At 35.2% G+C, this 18,612-nt stretch overlaps 1 protein-coding gene across 2 annotated transcripts in view; it reads right to left on the bottom strand.

Moving 5' to 3' along the window:
- The window catches only part of PRKCA (protein kinase C alpha), a 487,054-nt gene that overhangs the window by 23,849 nt on the left and 444,593 nt on the right, over positions 1-18,612 (bottom strand). For both annotated transcript variants that reach the window (XM_074224747.1, XM_074224746.1), the window contains one exon: positions 11,852-11,932. In XM_074224747.1, coding sequence (XP_074080848.1) covers positions 11,852-11,932 — 81 coding nt within the window. The remainder of the gene's footprint in view (positions 1-11,851; positions 11,933-18,612) is intronic.

Raw genomic sequence — 18,612 nt, 5'->3', positions numbered from 1 at the left:
TGTCAAACAAACTAATTATGATAAAATTTAGGTTACAGTGGGGAGGAACCTTTCTATTTATCTCTGTAATTCATTTTAGAATAGAAACACTTCCAATTGAATTAAGAGATACATATAAACATTTACATGATCTAATTTAAAGTTTATCTTAATATTGCTACCCAAGAGCTCCTATAACTGCTAAGGACCCAGCCCTCTTCTTTTAATCCTGAAATTTTCATCATCAGAATTACATTGTTATTCTCAATTAATAATAAAAGTTAAGAAATAGCTGGATAAAGTGGATCAAGGACTGGTCTCTACATATTTCAAGATGCATTTAATTTTATGCATTTAAAACATTAAGAATGGGTCTAGGGGCGGCTAGGTGTCGTAGTGGATAAAGCACCGGCCTTGGAGTCAGGAGTACCTGGGTTCAAATCCGGTCTCAGACACTTAATAATTACCTAGCTGTGTGGCCTTGGGCAAGCCACTTAACCCCATTTGCCTTGCAAAAAAAAAAAAAAAAAGAATGGGTCTATAGCCAAAAAATGTTGAAAGAAGACATATTCCAAGAATATAATTTGCAAAGCAAGTATGATAGGTATTGGAAGACAAAGTTTTCTTACTGGGAATTTCTTATACTAATGAAATCATAAGTCTAGTTCTCTCCAAAAATAATAATATCATTAATACCACTAATATCAAATCATAAAATGAAAAATTATGAAAACTATTTGGTAGAACAGGGGATGAATAAATAAGTACTCTTGATTTCATAGAGGTAATTTTTATATATAAATGAAAATAATTTAGGATTTTGAGAGAAATGAATTTTCTCAGAAGGTCTGTTGTTCTTTGTTGACCTCAGTGATGTAAGAGGGAAAAACAAAATAAGGGGAAAAAAACAGGTTTTGCAGCTTCTTTGCTGTTTAAAAAGAAGTGCTTATGTAATTTGGACAACATAGCATCTTGGTTAGTGAATAACTGGTTGGGTTTATATGATTTGCTCAGAGACAGTCAATTTGTTGAGTTCTGTGTTTCTCTAGCTGAAAGGGTAATACATTCTCAATGTCATTTAAACCTAGATTGCTAGTTCAAAGAAATTTTAAATGCTTGCTTAATTTGAGACCCAAAAGGAAAATAAATTGCCAAACTAGAGGTGATGAGAAATATAAAGAGAACAGTTAACATCTCTTTTTTGTTTGTTTGCTTGTTTGGTTTATTTTTTGAAAGGTAAATGGGGTTAAGTGACTTGCCTAATAAGGGTCACACAGGTAAATATGTGTCTGAGGCTGAATTTGAACTCATTCCCTCCTGACTCCAGGGTCGGTGCTCTTATCTACTGCACCACCTAGCTGCCCCAGTTAGCTTTTCTTAATAGACTAATGTCATCAGTCTGAAGTTCAGAGTAGGTTACCCTGAACACATGGATTTCTCTCTCATGGTCTTCTCTACCAGGTTTTTATAAGTGTTTCCACTTTCCCCTGGAGATATGAGTACTTATTGGTAGCAGAATGTGACCCAGGTTTAAGATGTTTCTATTTTTCCTGCATGTTTTAATAATCTGTGATATTATTTCTTTTACATTATTATTAAGGAAATGGCTAAGTTTAAGACCTAAATGTGTCAATTGTGTGTAACTGGGTCTTTACAAATGGAAATGCACCAGTGGTAGCTTGAAAGCTATAGAGACTAGCAGAGAGAACTGTCTTCACTAAAGGATCCTGAGAGAGTATGAGTGTAACTTTCTTTTTTTTTTTTTTTAGGTTTTTTTGCAAGGCAATGGGGTTAAGTGGCTTGCCCAAGGCCACACAGCTAGGTAATTATTAAGTGTCTGAGACTGGATTTGAACCCAGGTACTCCTGACTCCAGGGCTGGTGCTTTATCCACTATGCCACCTAGCCAGCCGCCCCCATGAGTGTAACTTTCAATAGGAAACTAGATCTGTCAATGTGATTCCTCCAGTCTAAAGTGAGTGGCTAGCTTAGAAAGTGAGCAGCTATATATATTTTCTGTATTAGTGGTATGAGACACTGCAACGTGGGAGGTCATTACATATAATATACAATACATATAAATAAAACTTGGGATAAGATGAAGCACCAAGAAAGTCTCCTCTATACATTTCTCATCAGTGCATTAGGATATCAATTAGTTTATCCCAGTTCAGTTAACTAATTTTCATCATGGAAGGCACAAAGGCACACAGGCTGTTTCAGTGAAGAGGGCAAAACGTGATTCCATGCAGAACCTAACAGAGATAGTGGGTCCATGGGAGAATAGTGCAGTAGGATTGTGGGCAGATGAGAAATAGCATAAAGACCATAGATGCCAAAGGCAGAAGTAATAGCAGTGGGTTTTGTAACAGACAAAAGAACTTTAGATGAATTGCAATACTTGACTACAGCTACCACCTGCTAGTCTTTTTCTGGAGAAACCTCTTAATCTGTTACTCTTAATCTGAGAAATTCTAGAATTGTATTGCAATTACTTCAAAATTTGTGTGAGAGCTCTTCCTAGAATTTCTCACTGCTTTTGGCTAACACTCTCACAATTACTTAGTAATAGATACAGAGAAGTGGCAAAGAAGATAGTGTTAGACTTGGAGTCAGAAGCCCTGAGTTTGCACACATTCTCAGACATTTATTAGTAGTGTGAACTTGGGCAAACCACTTAACTTCTTTGTAACTAAGGGGTTTGGACTCAATAGCCTCTAATGTTCTTTCTGGTTTTAAAATCTACCTTAATACAAATGTGGACATATTTCCTGCCTAACAAATCAAAATCTTACATTGAAAGGGGCTCTATATGTCTATTAATCTTTATATGAAGAATTTTACAAGACAGATAGGAATGTACAGTGGGAATTAGAGAAAGTTTTTCCTCTGAATGAATAATTCAGGAAAAACAAAGGACAAGAACCAAACTGGAATTTCTCAATAAGGACTTATTCATCTCTTTCATGATAACCACATACTGGATTAGTCTGGATGACAGAAATCTATAACTAATAAAATCAAGGGCTTGTGATAGAGAAAGCTCTAACTTTTCTCAATTATCTTTCTAGGGATAAAGCCCCTTGAGAACACACCATTCGGATTAATTCTGACCAATTGTAGTTGTGCCCTTCCCCTCACTTCTCTTCTAGATTTAAGGAATAGCATTCCTTTGGAGAATATTCTTTGTCAAGAGTGGCATCACTGCCTACATCATGTGCTTCATTAGTCAAGAGTGGTATCACTCTGATCATCCTTTATTATCTCCTGTCATTTATGAAATGGTAACTGGTACATTACTGTCTTTTAGATCAGAGAGGTGACATGTGACTGACTTCTTTTTCTATCCATGTAAGAATCCTTCCTCCCTCCAATTCTTCCCTCTTAGCAACTTTCCTATTACTGTTGAAGGCACCATTATCCTTTCAGGTATGCTGGCTTGTGACTTTGGTATCATTTGCCCTTCCTCCACATATCCAATTTCTTTTCAAATCTTGTTATTTTAATTTTTATAACATCTGTCCTGCATGTCTCCTCCACTCACATAGCCACTAAAGGCCCTAATCCTCTTTTGTGTAGACTATTGCAATAACATTCTAATTGATCTTCTTGCCTCAAGTCTCTTCCTCTTTCAACTCATTTTCTACTCAACTATCAAAGTGATTTTTGAAGCATAGGTCTGACCCCCTTATTCAATAAATTGAAATGGTTCCTTTTACCTCTAAGATCAAATGAAAAATCTTCTGACATTTTAAAACCCTTCACAATCTTATTAATCTCACCTTTCAGTCTTCTTACACTTAATCCCCCTCCATTAACTCTATGACTTAATCAAACTGATCTTTTTTCTTCACACATGATATTCCATCTTCTGATTCTGTTACTTCCTGTTCCTCACTTTCACTTACTGCCCAACCCTTTACAATCTAGCTTTCAATCTTATTCTTCAAATGAAAGTTGCTAAAATTATCAATGATTGTAAAATTTCAGTCTAAAAATATATTCCTTATCCTCAACATACCCTGCATTTGGTACTCAACTGCCTTTCTTTTCCTATTTATTCTTCTCTGGGTCTTCATGACCCTGTTTTCTCTTGATTCTTTTCCTATTAGTTTGATCATTCCTTCATGGATTCTTTTGTTGATCTGATCTATATTCATTTCATATGCCTTAAACATGGGTATGCCTCAAAGCTCTACCCTGGGTCTCCCTCTCTCTTTCTATTCCCTCTCCCTCTTTCTATTCCCTCTCCATGATTATTAGTTTTCATATATTCAATGATCATTTCTAGGTAGGTGATTTATAAATACATAGATTTCAAAAAGTAGATCTACTACTTTTCTCTCTACATCTACCAACTGCCTTTTGGGCATTAAAAATCATATGTACTAGAGACATCTTAAGCTTAAATACCCCTAAAACAGAACTTATTATCAATTTTCCCCAAGCCCTTTCTTCTAATAAACATTCCTATTTTTGTTGAGAGTACCATACTTCTTTATTTAAATAAAGCTTTTATTTAATTTTTTTCCAATTACATGTGAAGATAGTTTTCCACACTCATCTTTTAGTAATCTTTTGAGCTCCAGATTTTTGTTCCATTCTCCTTTCCTTCCTCCCTTCCAATCTGATAGAAGTTGTATAACTAAAATCACGTTTAACATATTTCCATTAGTCCTGCTCTACCTCATTCTTCTTTCTTGCAACTTCAGAATTTTAAGGTCTTCATTTGCTCTTACTCCACATATCCAATCAATAACCAAATCTATCTCTACAACATCTCTCACATCTGATCTCTTTTTTTACTCTTAATCTACCACCTCATTACCTCTAGCCTCATTATTTCAAAGGCTGCTTAATTGGCCTCCATGCCTCACATCTTTCCTTTTTTCCTCCCCAGTCTATTCTCTCCACTGCCAGAAACAGTGATTTTTTAAGTGTAGATTTGACCCTATCATCTCCTTACACGATAAACTCCAGCAGTTCCCTGTTGCCTTTAGGATAGTCATAACTTGGCACTAACCTTTCTTTCTAGCCTCATTATGCTTGCACTTTATGGACCCACAGACCAGAATTTCTGTTTGCCTTGGCTGGTCATCTCTTGCCACAATGCCTTTTCACTGGCTATACTCCATTCCTAGAATCCAGTCTCTCCTTACCTCTGCCTCACAGAATCTCCAAATGCCTTTAAGACACAAATCAGGTACCACTTCCTAAATGTTTCCCCCGACCCCCCAAATGCTAGCATTTCCCCCCATTAACTACCCTAAACTTATTTTTATTTATGCTGCACATATTTATTCTGTTATATGTATGATCGGTGTTTCAGATTGCAGAGAGAAACAGTGGAATATAAAATCAGTTTAAAGATAACTTGGCAAGATATATTTAACCAAGCAAAATCATCCCAAAGGCATTCAGGGATGATAATGGAAGGAGGATAGATATAGAAGGAAAATAACAGAAATTTGCAAAATAAGTTTAAAGAATTGTTTTTCCATCAAAGGACAAAAGAAAGACTATACTTGGTTGGTAACATCAATCCTTGAGATACTTATAGAAAGGCAAAAAGGGCAATAAAGACAACAAAGCAGGAAAAGTAGCTGGATTGGCTGAAGACTAGCCAGGGGGAAACTATGCTGGAAGCAGCATAATTATGAAGGCATTGAGGTAGAAAGTATATGAGACTAAATATTCCCCTATGCCAAGGAAAAAGAGAAGAAACTAAAGATGTAGGAAAACAATGTCAGATCTTATGAATACTGGCAGTGATTAAAAAAAATCAGTAATTACCAACCTATATGCCTCTTCTGCTATTTATACAAAGCATCATGAGTCATCTGTATACCACTTAAGGGTATCCTCAAGGTCATTAAAAGAGAACGTGTAGACTTTTTGCAAATGGCATTCAATAATTATTTCATTACTAATGGAAAGATATAGAGAACATTAAGATCCCATTTTGTTTTTTTATTTACAAAAAAACCTATTTTGTAGAACAATATGACATCTTATAGAATCTTTTTACAACAAGGTATCTCCTATTCCAACAATCAAAATCATTTAAGATTCCTTGAGAGACATAATTATAGAAATAACCTTCTCCTCATGAGGCAAGGCATATAATCTATATAATCTATATCTATATCTATATCATCTATATCTAATCTATATCTATATCTATATCTACCCAAAGTATTTATTTCTTTGAAGAGGAGATTATGTTCAGAGTTCAGGTCAAGGAGGGATTGTTTGTAGATATCAAGATCTTCTAGATGTTTGTTTTTGTGAATGGTACTGTGTTAATTATATCAAACCCAGAATATTTTAGAGCCTTCTGGAAGAGATCTGTCATCACTCAAAGGAGTTTGGCCTATACATCAACATAAGAAATGTCAAGTGGAAGAATGTCTTTTGCTCAGATTTCTACATACATTTGAATGGATTCCCTATATGGCCTGTCCATTTATTCACACACACACACATATTCATGCTCACACACATACACAAAGAACACACATGTACACAAACACACTTATCTGGAACAGACAATATGGACGGACATTGAGTTAAACCTAGAAATGAACTGGAGGAGATGGGGCTGGAATGCTTTTAAGAAATTGCAAAGTATCATGAATGACTCCTAAATTTCCTATGGACATTCTTGCTTATGTTACTATAAGGCAATGAAACATAGAATACAAATGCCTATAAAGAATTCAAAATGAGTATCATAGAGAAACCAATGGAAAGTCTTACACATGGAGAGTATGAAAAGGCTTCAGCATATAGTTATAAAGAACTAAAGGAGTGAAAGACATCACCAGGAATCCTATGATAGGAAGGAACAATGGATAGGTAGTTTGTTGTAGAAGTACAACAATATCCTTGTTTCAGGAGAACCTGAGAAAGGCCTTCAATATGTTGGATGGGTCCCCCGTAGTGAAATTTTGGGAGGACATGGATAGTAGTCAAATGGGTGGGAGGGGATGGATAGTTTGATATCTGCATTGTTAGAGGAAATAAATCAGTGAGATCACAGGTCCATTTGAGTGTTGGGGCAGTTAGATGACCAGTGAATGCAAAGTTGGACTTAAGAGTAAGGAAGACCTGAGTTTGGATCCTGCCTTAAATATTTAATAGCCGTGTGACCCCAGGGAAATCAATTAACCTCACTCAGTCTCAGTTTCCTCACTTATAAAATAGGTTTAATAGTAATTACTTCACAGAGTGGTAGTGAGAAACAACTAAAAAATACCTTAAGTGCATTACAAACCTTAAAGAGCTGGATAAATGCTAGCCATTATTGTTGTTGCTGTTATACACATTATCTCTCCCAGTAGAATGGAATAGTGACTGATTCATTTTTGTCTTTATAGCTTAGAGCATAGCTTAGTATCTGGCACACAGTAGGCACTTTAAAAGTGCTGATTGATTATGCCTCAGATAGTAATGCTATGACCCAGGGTAGAAGGTGACCTTTATAAGTTTAGTTCATCATCATCATCACCACCACCATCATCATCATCATCAACACCAACATCATCATCATTAATAGATCTGATACTTAAGTCTTGCTGGTCATTCTGTCCCTGAGCACTGGTCCTGGCCCTGATCCTGCAACCAGTTATGCCAAAACTATGTTGGCCAGTTGAAATCCCACCTGCCTTCTAAAGCCCTTGCTGTTGCTGCCAAGAAGCAATTATGGAACTGGCTCACACTAATTCCCTCTTCTAGCCTGGGAAACTGTATTTACTGGATAACTTCTAGCTCCACTGTGATTAGACTGGCTTCAGGAGACACTTCAGGCTAAAGAACACAAGCAACTAAATGCTCCCAGGTGATTCAGTGACAGAGGCAGCATGGATTGGGATATAGGGCTGGAAAATATTCACAATTACTACTAAAACCAACATGAAAAATCAACTCTATTTTGAGAGTGACATAATTAAAGAGAAAATCCAAGAAAAATTCAAATGAGGATTCCTTGCTCCAGATGAATTGGGTTTGCTCTTGCGCTCTCACGGTCACGTGGGGGGGGGAAGGCAGCTTTAAGCAAATATTGACCAAAAAGGGACCAGTTCAATAATTTTGTCAATATTTAAGGTAATAGCTAGCATTTATTTAGTGCTTTAAGATTTACAAAGTATTTTACATGTTTCTTATTTGAAATATGATAAACCTCGGCTGAATGTTGGTTTTTTTTTTAACAGACAAGTAAACTAAGACTTGGAAAACTAGGACTTGTGTAGGATCAGGCAGCTAGTAACCATCTGAGGCAAAATTTGAAATCCCATCTTCCTGACATCAAGCCCAACCCACTATCTACTACTAAGATGACAAATTCTGTACAACTCTCAAGAAGTGCATTTTAAATACTCCTTAATAATTCTTGGGGTTTTTTTTTTTATGCAAGGCAATGGGGTTAAAGTGGATTGCCCAAGGCTGGATTTGAACTCAGGTACTCCTTGCTCTAAGGCCAGTGCTCTATCCACTGCGCCACCTAGCTGTCCCTCCTTAATAATTCTTAGAGAAGAAGAAGAAGCTTGGAGAACAATGATGTGAGTGACTTAAAAAAAGCGACTGACAATTTGGGTATCACATCATCCTAGTACTTTTCTGGCCAATAAAGACTTAATTCACTTGTTAAAGGACCTTTGGCCTTTTCTTTTTTCCTATTCAAACAAAGACATTTGTTAGTTTATGCAAATGTGACAAATAGTCCAAGACCTTTTTAATGTAGGAAATCTCCTCTGTATCAGCTTTGCAGATAGCTATCAAAACTCTACTGAAATACTTTCAGTGACATAGAGCTCACTACACTGTGAAGTGTGTTGGTCTTTTGTATCCTTAGAATTTCTCTTTCTTTACAAAAAAGAGAAGTCTTTTGCAGCATTTCAAATGATAAAACTTCCCAAGGATACTTCTCCTTACCATTAATTAACCTTACTTCATTACTTAACCTTACTTCACATAACTGTCAGTGTAGGATTGGTTTGTTGTGTCTTTATGCTCTCCCAGTAACAGCTCAATGGCATCATAGGAGTTTTTAATGGTCAGTTTAACCATGGCTAAAAAGAACTCTCAAAGAACTCTCATGAATTGAAATCTTTTCTTTCATTATTGAAATAATTTTCTTTCAAATCCATTAACTTCAATTGTTTTAGTATTGTTCCCTAAACATCACAGACTATATCTAATGTTTCAATATGATCAAGTGTTCAAAAATGATGATATGACAGCTACTTCAAATAAGTTCTATTTTCTTCAGGCCAAAGCCTCAAGTCTCCAAAATCATTTCTGTGATTTACATCCCTTCACTACTGACTATCCTGTTCAAACTGCACATTATAAAATGGGAGTATAATACCTACCTTAAAGGTTTATTGTAAGAATTAAATAAGATTTCACATACAAATATACACATTTATACACATATTTGAACAGTTATGTGACAGAATAGTATCTAGTGTTTCATGTACTTCAAAATATAGTTGCCAAATGTAGACACAATTTCCTGATAAGATCTGATCATTTAACCATTAATACAATCAATAACCACATCTTAAGCACTTAGAAGAATGAAATGGAATCTACTCTGAAAGAATTGACATTCTGTTGGAAAATACAACACAAGTTAACTATAAAACAGATATGAAATGATTGCAGGGTTATGGGCACCAGCAACTGGGAGATCCAAATACGATGCTTACCATAAGGTACAGTACTTAAGCTGAGTTTTTAAAGGTTTTCTGTGGGGCTTGGGGGGAGGGAAGCCACAATTTCTGTGAAGTTCAGAAATCTAAGAGAAATTCTAATGAAAAAGTATATTTAAGATGTGACCACAGGAAATAGGATGCTGGACTTGAAGGGGGCTGAAGATCAGTGTGGCTGGACAGCAGAGTCTGTGGTTAGGAGAGCAATGGGTAATAAGCCTGAAAATGAATGAATTTAGAACCAAATTGGGAAGGCTCTAAATGTTTAATAGAAGAGTTTGTACAGTATTCTGGGGGCTACAGGGAGCTCGGCAATATGGAGGATAAACTGAAAAGAAATAGGGCAATCACTATCAAATTAGACCTGAATTATGGCAGTAGTACTCTGCATTAATAGGCATTTATTAAGCACCTACTATAACAGGGGGAGCTAGATGGTTCAGTGAATAGAGCATTGACCTTGGAGTCAGGAGTTCAAATCTAGTCTCCGACATTTGACACTTACTAGCTGTGTGACCTTGGGCAAGTCACTTAACTCTGACTACTTTGCTTCTAGGGCCATCTCCAGTTGTCCCAACCCCCCACTCAAATCCAATTCACGTGCTTGCCATGGCATCACCTCTCTGATGTCATGGTCTTCTTCGAGAATGAAGGACAAACATTACTATGTATCGGCTGATTTTTGCTAAGTTCTGGGAAAACAAAGAAAGGCAAAAAAATGGTTCTGCTCTTGAGGAGCTCTGATGGGAGAGTTAGCATGGAAATAATAATTTGCTAACATAAGATATAAAGTCTAATTGGGAATAATTTCAGAAGGAAAGTCTAAGTTAAAGAATTGGGAAATGCTTCTTTCAGAAGATGAGACATGAAGGAAGCCAGAGAGGGCAAGGGCAGTGGCAGAGGCCAGGAGGGAGAGAGCCCAAGAATGAGGTCTAGTCAGGAAAAATGCATGGACTCAGAAGAGGAGACTTGTGTGAGGAACGGCAAGGAAGTCAGTGTCATCAGATCGTATATGGAGAGAGGGAAGGAACTAAGATTGGAAGACTAGAAAGGCAGAAAGGATTCAAGTTATAAAGGGCAATGTGAGTGAAGAGAAAGAAACAATATGAATAATGGCAAACACTTATATAATCCTAATGTTTACAATTTCATGTATATATGTAATCTCATTTGATCATTATAACAACCCAAGAGTAGTTAAGTGACTTACTCAGAATCATATAATTAGTAAATATATGAGGTCAAATTTGAGCTCAAGTCTTCATGTCTCCAAGTCTAGTACTTTACGCACTAGTTCACCTAACTATTCAGAAACAGGTATAGGCGGTACTGCGATAAAAGCATGGGCTCTGGAGTCAGGAAGATCTGAGTTCAAATTTGACCTCAAACACTAGCTGTGTGACCCTGGGCAAGTCACTTACCCCAATTTGTCTCCAAAAAAAGAGAAAAGAAACGAATGATGAAGATTCTGAAGATAAAATCAAGAAGATAAAGCAATTGATTGAATATGAGGGAATGAAGAATCAAGGTTATGAACTCTGGAGGACAGTTGAGTTTGGAAAAGATTAGCAATAATGAACAATGCAGAATTAAATGGAATAATAATAAAATCTATATAGCACTTTAAGAAATAATTTTGTTTGAGCCTCGCATCAACCCTGGGATGTAATGATATCATTTCCATTTTACAGATGAGGAAATACAGAGAGGTTAAGTGAACTGCCCAGAATTGGTTTTTCTTGCTTCAAGTCTGACTGTCTACAATCCTTGACTCCAGGGGCTCTAAACTATATTTAATACAATTTAATAACTATTTTAATATAATTTATTTCCCTTATAATCCTATATATTTTATATTATGCATTTAAAAACATTCTTCTGAAAAGGGACTCATAGGCTTTACAGGACTACCCAAGAGTACATGACAAAAAAAAGGGTGAAGAGCCCCGGCACCACTCCATGTTACCTCTATTTTATCTTTAATAAAGGGAATTTCTGCTCTTAAAGAGATCATCTAAGTGAGATTCTTATCATTCTTAATCCAAAGTGGTTATGTCCTGTTGCTATTTCATAGGAAGTCATATAATTGTCCACAGTACAGAAATAGTATTTTTAGCACATTATATAAAATCAATGCACAGTATAATGAATCATTACCTGTCCAGCTAACATTTCATATAAAAGGACACCATAGGCCCACCAGTCCACAGATTTTCCATACGGCTGATAAGCAATGATCTGTGTGGAGACAAATTGGTACATTTAGTTATTAATCAGTAATTTGTACAGAAAATCACTGTTTTAGGTACAACTATAATGTTAAGACTATTTTTGAACATACATATATAAAGGAAAACTGCCTTTCAAATAAACTTTAGGGGAATTGAATGCTATTGATACTGCCCTTGGTTAGAACAAGTTTGGAATTCTTTGGGAAATGCTCCTACTATTATGCCATTAGTTCATGTATCACATAAGAAAATCCCTCTTGTTATTGTTGATACCTCATCTTTGAATAGCATTTATATTTGCTCTTTTAGTTACCTACCTTATTCAACAGATTTCTAAGTGACATTTGGCTTTTTCAAAAAAATTAAAACAACTTCAAATCAGGGAGAGAGAGAGATTTGCCAATGAATAATGGTAATATATAAAGAAGGGATAGGAAAAAAGTGTAATCCACAAAAATAGTTGCTTTAATATTAGGGGTGATGCTCAAGTCCCTAAGTTCTCAGATATTTATGCAAGAACAAAACATGAAGTCGGGGATTCATTCTCATCAAATAGTCTATGAAGAGAGAAAAATAATATTGTTAGTCTCAACACATCCATTGTGTTATTTTCAAAGTTAGTTCCTTGATTTATTCTTAGCAAGCATTTTAAAATATTTTATTTTAATGTTTATTATAACATTTTAATGTTAATATGTTTATAATATTTTAAGTGTTTTTATGTATAAAAACAATTTTCAATCGTAGCAAGTATTATTAACCTTTCCAAAATTTCCCAAATGTCTAGGAAATAAATTCCAAGATAAATTTACCTTTCTATGTGTCTGGTCCATGTCTATTTAAGCAATTTCATTTCAATTAAATTGATTCATAATATTTTATGAGTAATTCATGGAGAAATGAAATAAGGGTTTGACCAGATGTAAGAAGAAAAAAAAGAGACTAAATTTCATAATCTCTTACCTTAATTATTCATTTCATTAAGAAGAAATTGACAAGGGCACCTAGGTGGTGCAGTGGATAGAGCACCGGTCCTGGAGTCAGGAGTACCTGAGTTCAAATCTGAATTCAGACACTTAATAATTACCTAGTTGTATGACCTTGGACAAGTCATTTAACCCAATTGCCTTAAATAAAATTTTTTTTAAAAGTACTAAAAAAAAAGAAGAAAATAACAAGCACAGAAATCACCAAGGAAAGAGGTATCCACTTCTTGTGACAGAACAGCAGGTTCTTCATCTCAACAGTCTCTAGACCAAATTTGATTCTATTTGGGAAGAACTCATCTCTTTCTTTGTATCATTCTACTATAAGTCAGGTCCCACACATTCCTGGTCTACCAGAAAGACTATGCAGGATAATGTTAAAAAAACATTTGATTTATTTATAAATAACTTTTCTTTGTCGTTGGTAAATGTGCAATAAGAGTGGAAAATAACTTTAAGAAAATGGGACTTAAGAGGCTAATGGCAGAGGAATTCATTATTTCTTACAAACCTAATAGGACTGAATTTCTTAGCTTGGGGCTGTTCTCTTGATGGTCACCACACAATAGTACAGTGCTGTTGAATGAGTTTAACACATTTTTAAAAATAAAGTGTGATACATTTCATTAAGCAAATTATTGCCTTCCATCCCTTTTCACCTTATTCAAAAAGGTCACTCTAAGCTTGAACCTGCATGAATGAGACAAAACACTCTAAAACCTGACAGGTAAGGAGGATGTTGAATGGTAAATGTGGTATATAATTTTCATGGTCATAGCAAGTTTCTAAATGTGTCCTTGGGAAGAGGTAGATGATGTCTTACAGTTCAGTTTGAAAAAGGTTTTTATGTATGAAAAGACAAGGTTTAATGTTACCATGGTAACATTTAAAAAAGAAAACATTCTTTTATTCCATGTTTGGCTGTTAAAAACATACAGATCTAACTAAAGCTTACTACAGATAAACTAATCAGTCCATTAAGAAGTGTTTAAACACTATGTGGCAAGCACTGTTCTACACATTGGAGATATAAAGAAAGGCAAAAACAGTTCCTGTTCTCACATGGTGAGAGAGAGAGAGAGAGAGAGAGAGAGAGAGAGAGAGTGTGTGTGTGTGTGTGTGTGTGTGTGTACAATTTGCAAAAAAAATAAACATATGATATACATATATTACCTTCCATTTCCTATGTATACATATACTATGTATGCATTCTCAGATATTATAGGATGCACATAATACAAATAGTAAACAGAAGGTAATATCAGAAGAAAGGCATTAGTGGAGGATAGGGTAGAAGGAAATCTTCTATGGAAGGTGAATCTTGAAGCCAGGAGGTAGAGGTATGGAAGGAAAGTTTTCTAGGTATGGAAGATATCCAGTGAAAAGGTTCAGAGGTGGAAAGGAATAGCAAGAAGAATAGTACATAGTTTCCTTCACATGATTAATATGGAAATATGCTTTGTATGACTGCTGCACATGTATAATAACTTTTATCAGTTACTTGCTTTCTCAGTGATGGAGGAGGTGAAGAAGGGTGGGAGAGAATTTAGAACTCAAGAGTATAAAAAATGAAGGTTAAAAATTGTTTTTACATATAATTGGGAAAAATAAAACATTATTTTACCATTTTTATAAAAAGTACACTAAAGGGAGTGAAAAGGGCTAAGGTGAGAAAGGTTTTAAATGTCAAGAGAATTTTATATTTGATCCTATAGATAATAGAGAACCACTCTAACAATATTCTAGAATTTCATTCAGTACAAGGGGCAAAAAATGTGAACATTAGTTTTAATTAAGATGAATGTCCATTTGGATCTAATTTGAAAAAAAAATCTTCCATTTTCTTCCATCTCATCCAAATGTTTTCTACTTTTTTTTTATCATTGATACATTTCCATACTAATTCATATATTCCAAATTCCAATGGTACTCTGTCGACTGCTTTATCAAGTATGATTTTTTTGAAAAAAGTTTCCTCTCTATTGGCATCTTCTTAATAATCCTATTCTATCAAATTGTGATCATACCTGTGAGAACATCTTTACTTCCTTGCTTGTTATATAAACTTATTCCCTCTACTCACTGAGAGCATGGGTATTATTCCTTTGTCTGTCATATCATTGCTGCCTCTCTTAAAGCACCCCTTTATTAAGGTAACAGGTAACAGTTCAGTTGAACTTATCATTATGATGCCTGACAGTAATTGATAGGTACTAAGTTACTTTTTGGTAGATTAAGTGCATGAGTTTTCAACCTTGGTTCTATGAATTTTTAAAAATATGTTGATAATTGGATTTCAATGCAATTAGTGAGGACTATGAATTATTTAAAACTGAATTCTACTAATTGCAAGACCAATTCAGAAATCAAAACAACCTGCTCAGGTTAATGGAAATGTATCCTGAATTCTAGAAAACTTGAAAACTTTGGAGATTCTACTTCCATGTTCAGGTCAGAACTTCCACAGATCTGGAAAGTCATTATTTTTATTCCTGATTCAACATGGCCATAACTTGCTCTTTTTTCCCCCCATATACCATTAATGGATATCTTGTTCAGTTAGCTTCCCTTATCTCTAAGATCTAGATAAGCAATGTTACCTGTCAGAGGCCTGTTTTCCTTAGCAATAGTATTCATCAGTCTAACAAAACATGCTGGCATAGCCTCTGAAACAAGATTATGGGGCCTCTCTGGCAATTACAGTGTAGTACCCTCTGGAATAATAACAGAATGTGACTTGGAATTTAGCAGGAGTGTCTCTTTTCAGAGAAATTCAAAAATCTATCACCTTTGGCTTGGTGATATACTCTTGGGTACTGGTTAAAATGAGAAGCCTAGAGCAAAATTATAGTGTTTAAGATTCAAACTTGCAACAGAAAATTCATTTTTAGAAAAAAAATATTCATTGGTTAGAGGCTATTAATATACCTCTAACTTTTAACTCCACTGGTGGGGAGGGAGAGGAGAAACCATTTTAAGGAAGTTCACCTTACTAAAAACAACAGAGGCAAATACACAGATTACTGAAAATGCTATTATAATGTCCTGTGGAGCTGTCTAGATGAACTAAATTTCACTATCATCCACAGTTCACCGATTACCTACTGTCTCTTGCATAGTGAATTCATTTTTGCTTCATGTGTAAAATAAGGGGACTGTAGTTACTGACCTCCCCAGAAATTTTCTACTCATTAAGAATAAGCTCAAAGAAGTGAGGCAGCTGCATACTTTAAGGACTTCCTGAAGTTTTGCTCAGGGTGTGGATATTAATATAAATTGGGATTTATCATCATACCTAGAGACTCCTCAAGAATAAGGAGAAAAATCTTGAGAAATCTCTTACAAGGAGCTAGGATGGACATTTAATTTCCTATAATGGAAAAGCTGTAAAGGAAGATAGGCATGTATGTGGAGCAGGGGTTGAATGGAATGGAGGGAGACAGAGACAGAGAATGAGAGAGACAGAGAAAGAGGAAGCAGCACAGAAAGGAGGGAGGGATAAAAGACAGAAGACTACTTGCCAGTGAGGACACAGAGATGGCTATTTTCCTGTGACCTGAGGCAGTATCAAGAACTTTATGTTTTTTTTTAAATTAAAGATTTTATTTTGAGTTTTACAATTTTTCCCCTAATCTTACTTCCCTCCTCCACTCTCCACTCCCCCCCCGCAGAAGGCAATTTGCCAGTCTTTACATTGTTTTCATAGTTTTTTCATGGTTTTCATTGATCCAAATTGAATGTGATGGTGATGAGAGAGAAATCATATCCTTAAGGAAGAAACAAAGTATAAGAGATAGCAAGATCAGACAATAAAATATCAGCTTTTTTTTTCTAAATTAAAGGTAATAGTCCTTGGTGTTTGTTCAGACTTCACAGTTCTCTGGATACAGATGGTATTCTCCATTGCAGACAGCCCCAAATTGTCCTTGATTGTTGCACTGATGGAATGAGCAAGTCCATCAAGGTTGATCATCGCCCCCATGTTGCTGTTAGGATGTATAGTGTTTTTCTGGTTCTGCTCATCTCACTCAGCATGAGTTCATGCAAATCCCTCCAGGCTTCCCTGAATTTCCATCCCTCCTGGTTTCTAATAGAACAATAGTGTTCTATGACAGTATCAAGAACTTTAAAGAAAAAACAATCAACACAGCAGATTCCATTCAATATAGAATGCTTGTATTGCCATGGAGATGAGAGATGTTTAAACAGTATTAGCATACATACATAGCTTCAATCCGTGTGTGTATGTGTGCATGTGTGTGTGTGTGTGTTCTAGCCATTTGTCCATTTTATTAGGGTTAGTTTACTTAAAACTAGATTTGACTAATGCAATTTCGAAAGCTATTTATACAGCCATACATAACACATCTAATACAGGTGACATAGTGAGGAACAGTGCTGCTGTATCAAGTCAGGAAGACCTAAATTCAATTTGTCCTTGAATATTTATTATCTCTCAGTCTCAGTTGTGAATGACCACATCCCAGAGTTGTTGAGAAGATGAAGTCAGATATTATAGGTATGGTGCTTTGCAAATGTTGAAAGCACTATATATATCCTGACTATGATGATGATGATGATGATGATGAATGATGATGAATGATAATATCACTAAAAATTCCTTATTCTCTCAATATTTTAAGCATTAGATGCTATATGTAATTGACATAAAAATGACATACTGGTAAATCTTAACCTCTTTGCTCTCTAAAAATAAACAAATTAATATTAAAAATAAATTCTGGCAAAGTTTAGCCTCTTTACTCTTTATAAAATTAAAAATAGAAACAGAAGCTCTAATATTGCTTTTCCTTTTCACCTTTACTTTTTTAGAATCCCTAACTTCCTTCAAGTCTTAGCTCATGTGCCACCTTCTAAAGGCAACCTTTCCTGGTTTTCCCAGTTGTCAGTGCTTAGTTTCCTAGTTGTCAGGTGAACTGCCTTAGGTCCTTATATAAATAGGTTGTTATCTGATTACATTTTTTATTTCTCTCAAAATGCAAATGAGGTCAGAGTCTTTATTTGTTTTGTCTTTGAATCTCTAGAACTCAATACAGTGCCATATACACAAGAGACCTTTAAAACAGATGCTTATTCGATTAGAATGGATTAGCAGACAAAACATGAAATGCAAAATTAAGCAAAAATTATGGCTCAATCTGGAAGCATGTTGGGAAGTTTTCCTAATAAAAATAATTCAAAGTTTTAACATTTCTTAAAAATAAACGCAGTAAGGCTCTGACATCTACATACAATAACTACCTTTCCCCTCCCAGTGGTTATTTTTATATTATAGAGATGTCTTGACTATAGCAAGTATGGTCTAAGTAAGTTTTTCCAAAGCTCAAATCACACTGAAATAATACCAAAAATTCATGCCTGGTTTTCAACACAGTTCCAAGTATTGAAAAGTCTTGTGACCCATACTATATTTGTTGTAAAATTAAGGGAGCCCTTTCCAGATATATCTCATATCCTTAGATAACTGGAAGATACCATACTGTTCACAAAAGAGTAGTTTTAAAAATACTGACTTGCAAAATAGATGAACCAGGCCTAATCATTAGAGGAAAACATTGATAAGCTTTCTGCCATCTGGTACAAGTGATCACATTTGGTAAACTCAACTATAAGAGAAAACTGTATGGTAGAGTCCCATTACTTCACTGACATTGACAAGGATAGTTTTATATGTGGAAAT

Source organism: Macrotis lagotis, chromosome 2 (genome assembly GCF_037893015.1).
Source record: "Macrotis lagotis isolate mMagLag1 chromosome 2, bilby.v1.9.chrom.fasta, whole genome shotgun sequence".
NCBI lineage: Eukaryota > Metazoa > Chordata > Mammalia > Peramelemorphia > Peramelidae > Macrotis > Macrotis lagotis.
Note: the sequence above shows the minus strand (reverse complement) of the source record. Positions and strands in the feature narration are given on the sequence as shown.